The following is a 5,557-nucleotide window of genomic DNA, read 5'->3' on the forward strand; positions in this document are numbered from 1 at the left end:
TAGTGTCCCCAACTATCATATTATAGTATCCCAACTATCCTATAAGAGTATCCCAACTATCCTATAATATTATCCCAACTATCCTATAATATTATCCCAACTATTCTATAATAGTATCCAAACTAACTTTATAATAGTAGCCCAACTATAATATTATAGTATACCAACTATCCTATAATAGTATGCCAACTATCCTATAATAGTTGGGATACTATTATAGGATAGTATCCCAACTATCCTATAATAGTATCCCCACTATCCTATTATAGTATCCCAACTATCCTATAATAGTATCCCAACTATCCTATAATAGTATCCCAACTATTCTATAATAGTATCCCAATTATCCTATAATAGTATCCCAACTATCCTATAAAAGTATCCCAACTATCTTTATAGTAGTCCGAATTATTCTGACGTTTTATCAACTTTTTTCATATCTAACTGTCGTCGATTAACGACCGACAGACCGATATGAAAAAAGTTGATAAAACGTCAGAATAATTCGGACTATCTGTATAGGTGTGTGGATACTCCCATTACATACGTGTAAATATTTGTTTGGACCAATTTACGAACCAAAAAACAAGCAAATGACAACAACGCAGAGACTCGTAAAAACGGGGGAATTTTAATTAACATATATAAAAAAAATACCAAAACTTTGACATTTTTATCTTTTGTCCTGAGCGACATAATAGTATGATTGCTTCTGTCCAACACTGCCTCACAAACCAGAGGCCAAGTAGACAATCTAAATGCGTTGTGGTATAACGACAAAATAGCAATGCCCGATTTAATTATTTGTGACTATAAAGTGTAGTAAAATTGGGGTATTAGCCACCATTATTTAAAGAATTCAATTCCAATGGCTTAATTTGATATAGATATGACTTTAAGCTTACGTGGCGTACTGAAATAAAATCGGTCACCGACTGGAACAATGTTATAACGTATAGCTACACCTCTTAAATTACTTCACAATATATATCTACACATTATAAACGCACGAAATGAAAACAGCTTATATGTTTTCAGTCGATACTAACTCCTTAGAATATATGTTTAACTACATATCTGGTAGGTTCAAATCACCCAAATAACAAACGGTATCTATTTCGTAAATATTTGATCGCGTAGACATGAAGCTACACTACAATAACTATAATAATTCCCTGGAATACGCCTGATTTGCAACGTTAACTACAAATGACAATTGAATGTCGTTGTTAGAGCTTTATGTATAGTCATGAAACGTACATTTGTACTTTTCGGCTTAAATGTATGCAAACTAAAATGATATAAATCACTATACAAGTTACACAGATATATTATTGATATCTTGTGATATAAATTGCCTAACCTACCATCACAGCAAACCTCAGCAAAGCTCCAGTGTACACGTGACTGACAGCCACGGACCTGGTAGGTGTCAACAGTGAAAGCGCGCCCTGGCAGACATTGCTAAATATTGTCCATTGATCAATGGCATTGTTATCACAGACGTAAAATGATCAATATTTACTACTTTGCCATCTTATATCAGCCTGGAATGGTCCGGTCCGTTTCCGCATTTCGCAGAAATGTGACGAACTTCGTAAATGCAGCTCCCGTCTCGAACTTACAAACCCAGTTACTTCAGCGTTGTCCAGATATCTCTTGATTCGTTTTCCTCTAAAGTACATGTAATCTGTTGATGCAATGTGTGTCACAAACTGAGGTAGATCTTATAAAGTTTAAAGACGTGGGTAATAAAGGCACTCCGATCCTGAGTAACAATAGGTTGTAATTTAACCGCAATACAGGTCTCTTTTAAGATCGTGTGCATCCAAAACTTTGCACCAACTTTCCTATAACCCACTTCTCGTATACGGACATTTTAGTTCACAAATGTGCAATGCGACGAACTGTTTGCATGAAGCACGCCCCACCTAGCGCTGGGACAATATAGTACAGGAAACGGCATTATACATGGAAGAGGTGGTCGAGGGTTTCGAACCCGTATACCTGCGGCGCACGAGTCTCGTTCATATCCTTACCAGTGAGACGATTGCCGACGATGAACTCCTTGCCGAGCTGTTTCTGTGCCCATGTTATAATGGTATCGATAGTGGGGGTCTCCACGCCGGCGATCTCTGCTATCCCCTTCATCACCACCAGTCCGAAAGGGACGTCCTCCCGGGTATACCGGTAATGGAAGTCTGGAATGAAACCCTTACCGTCATCACCTCCTGGTTTCATTGGATGAAGCAACCCGTCATATGCTTTATTTGTTTGCATAGCCTTCATCAGGCAACTGTGGTCGGATATTTCGTGACAATAGTACTCCCGGTACCAGTCCAGAATGTGGATAACCGCTGACATGTCGATGTTCTTACGCTTGTCCTGAATGACCTTGGCCGTATTTACAACCTCGTCGCTGACCTTTGACAGGAGACCGGCTTGTTCCTCATCAACACCTTGGTAAAACAGTGGTTTCTCTTGGAGGACCTCGCCTTTGTATCCCCTCCACCGGCCATACATCAGAGGCGGGTGGATGATACTCTTTGCCATCAGATTAATGGCAACATAGTTATTGATGACCTTGAAGACGGGGTTCTCTCCGAAGATGAACTGTATGATGTCGAGAGAATGCGCCGTTAGGTTGCTCTTGCTACCGATCAAGATTGCCGCGCCTAAGGACTCTTTAAATCCGAGCAGCTGCACATGACGTCCAAACTCCATAATTCGGCATGCCCACGGAAGTGACTCAAAAGATGCGACTGCGCACTGCTTCGCCTTCGTGCCCAATGCCTTGACTGCCTGAAACTCGAACCCAGCCTGGCCCGGTAAGCCAATCAGCAACGTGTTGTCAAGAACGTACTTTGAAATCGCATTTAGATATTGCTCATGCGCGAACGCCGGAACTGTGAAAAATATCATGTGAATACCATCAGTTGCCTTTTCCGGGTCTTTCGTTACTAGAGAAGGCCTGGACTTAACGTCTTCCGTGTGATTCTCGCTGTATGTGATGGATATCGTCATGTCGTCCTCTTCGAGGGCTTTCGTCCAGCTCTCAGCCTCGTCCTTGTACAAGGTCAGTACTCGCACTTCAACATGCGGTCGACAGGAGGCCAAGGCGGCCATACAGTGGGCGCCATTTCCACCGCCACAGACGAGGATCTTTAGAGTTCCCTCAGAATCTAGATCTTCTGAAATAGAAATAAAATGTATTTATAAGTCCTCATGAGATTGTGTGTGTTTATGGAGGCGGTTCACAACTCTGATAATGTTTGCTATATTTTCTTTTATACTGGGTTGTTGGGCAGATGTCGCTCAATTGTGAAGTGATACATTCTTAAGCAACAGGGAAGCATTTAAGACGTTCTGCCATTTTATTTTACTGTTCTCCCGGCTTCCTCATAATGCGCCGGAACGCTGACAACTGGCTGACGGAAAAGGAAATGTGATTGACTCTGTGCATAGGTCTGTTTGTTTGTTTGTTTGTTTGGGTCGTTGGTTGCATAGGGCTTAACGTCCCATTAACAGCTTATTTTCGAAAACAAGGAGTACGTGCATACATGTAGGAGTAAAATAAGAGGGTGAGGGACGGGGGACGGACACTGGTGCGGATGTTAACCAAATTTGTAAGAATTCTAACACCCTAAAATTGCTGCTCTTAATGCCGACTTTAACCTAGAATAAATGATTTTACAGGTTTCAATTACAAAGACCTAATTCAGTAGGCATGTTTTTGGACCTATCCTGATGAGAAAAGTTTATATACGAGGCGTTAAAGGTTTAAATCTGGTAAAGATGTCCCCAACAATAAAGGTATATACTAGCATACATCAATATACCAGTACATACATCAATATACCAGTACATACATCAATATACCAGTACATCATCAATATACCAGTACATACATCAATATACCAGTACACAAATCAATATTCCAGTACATACACCATCATAGTGGGGATATTACTACCAGATTTTCCTTTTAACACTCTTAAAATACTCTACACATAAAGTTAGGTCATGACATACTTACTTTAACCCACGAATTCGCAGGTACCCTTGAGCTAAATAAATTGATTTAAGCAACTTTTTACTCATTATAATTAACTTGTCAGAGTATCAGTTTTATATATATCCATACAACAAATTGTAGGAAATGTAATAATTTCCCTACTTTGTAAACCTACCACATTTCTTTTAAGCGGAAGAAACTACGCGAATTCCATATCTACATCTGAAAACCTATGAAATTCAATACGTAATGTATGTTTCTCTCCCCCGTATCTTCATTTCTACCCTGTGGTAAAAGGCACTCATTTATGTCAATCATTAAATGAACTGGGGAGTTAGCAATAGCAAAAAATCAAGGAAGCATGAAGTCAGAACTCACTACGTAGACATTTGTGAGCAGAACATAGCCAGACTTTAAACAAGCATCCGTCATAAAAATCAAACAAGAGCGTGGGGGAAAAAACACTCGTTCTATGTGAAGTTTTTCGCAACATGTCGGTCAACTTCACTTCATAGAAACATGATAAACTAGCACGGCTATCATGAAAAATATACAATTTCGTCACATCGTTGTACAGGAAAAATACAAACCGCTCACTCAGTCATAGCTTGACAAAGGGACCAGTCGGTCTTGAAACGTTGCACGCTTTTATGAATCTTATTGAAGACAGCCATGATACCATTTGTGACACAGGGGCATGGATCGCTTCACTTGTAATATTAAAAAATACGGGTCTAGTATACTAATAAATATTTGTTAGTATAGGAGACCCCTTTTTTTAATATTACAAGTAAAGCGATCCATGCCCCTGTGCTTTGTGACATGGAGTCGCCTCCCATTTGGTAATGTACAGACATGTAGTAAATTACTGGAGGTAGTAAATAAGTTCCAGTAAAGTTGTTACATATAATGCTGAATTAATGTCGGTTATCAAAACAGTTCATTCGCATAAACTTCGTAGATGTATTTTATTTTTATAAAACTTGTTCCAAGTCCCTCTGGCCATCACCTTGTGATTGTCGGAATCACATTCTCGTTTCCTCTATGTAACGCTCTCGTAATGATAAACAAGAGAGAGCTGTCTGAGAAACTTTTGATTACTGGAATTTTGTATCTCTGCAACAGCTTAGAGTTATGACTGGTATGAAACAGAATACATATAGTGCACATCACTTACAAAGGCTTAATGTCTACAGAACTTGATGAGATGCCGACAATTCCTGTTGATCAATGTAGGAATGCTGACACAATACACACAACTATAGGTACAATGGCCTGCCTCAGCGGTCTTTTTTGGCAGACGATTAAGTTTAACCTTCCCAAGGTCGGCGTTTACGAGACTCATTCAAGTTTGTTCAATTGAATGACATTTAAGTAAGGTCAGCTGTGACCTAGAGGTTAAATAAGGTCGAGTGTGACACTAAGTCACTCGACTCTCCAAAATACAATGCATGTGTTAATAGGTTACCTGTCCCCAATTCTCTCAGCTTTTATTTATATTACAGTGGTAAAGCATTGCCTGTCGTAAAGGAGGGAGGGGGG

The 5,557-nt window shown here is 39.6% G+C and overlaps 1 protein-coding gene across 1 annotated transcript in view; it reads right to left on the reverse strand.

Moving 5' to 3' along the window:
• Positions 1 to 612: 612 nt before the first annotated feature.
• Positions 613 to 5,557, reverse strand: part of LOC110441513 (opine dehydrogenase-like) — a 7,083-nt gene continuing 2,138 nt past the window's right edge. The window contains exon 2 of the mRNA XM_021484685.1: positions 613 to 3,191. Within this exon, the coding sequence (XP_021340360.1) occupies positions 1,966 to 3,191 (1,226 nt within the window). The 3' untranslated portion in view covers positions 613 to 1,965. The remainder of the gene's footprint in view (positions 3,192 to 5,557) is intronic.

This window comes from Mizuhopecten yessoensis, unplaced genomic scaffold (assembly GCF_002113885.1).
Source record: "Mizuhopecten yessoensis strain PY_sf001 unplaced genomic scaffold, ASM211388v2 scaffold716009, whole genome shotgun sequence".
In the NCBI taxonomy this organism is placed as follows: domain Eukaryota; kingdom Metazoa; phylum Mollusca; class Bivalvia; order Pectinida; family Pectinidae; genus Mizuhopecten; species Mizuhopecten yessoensis.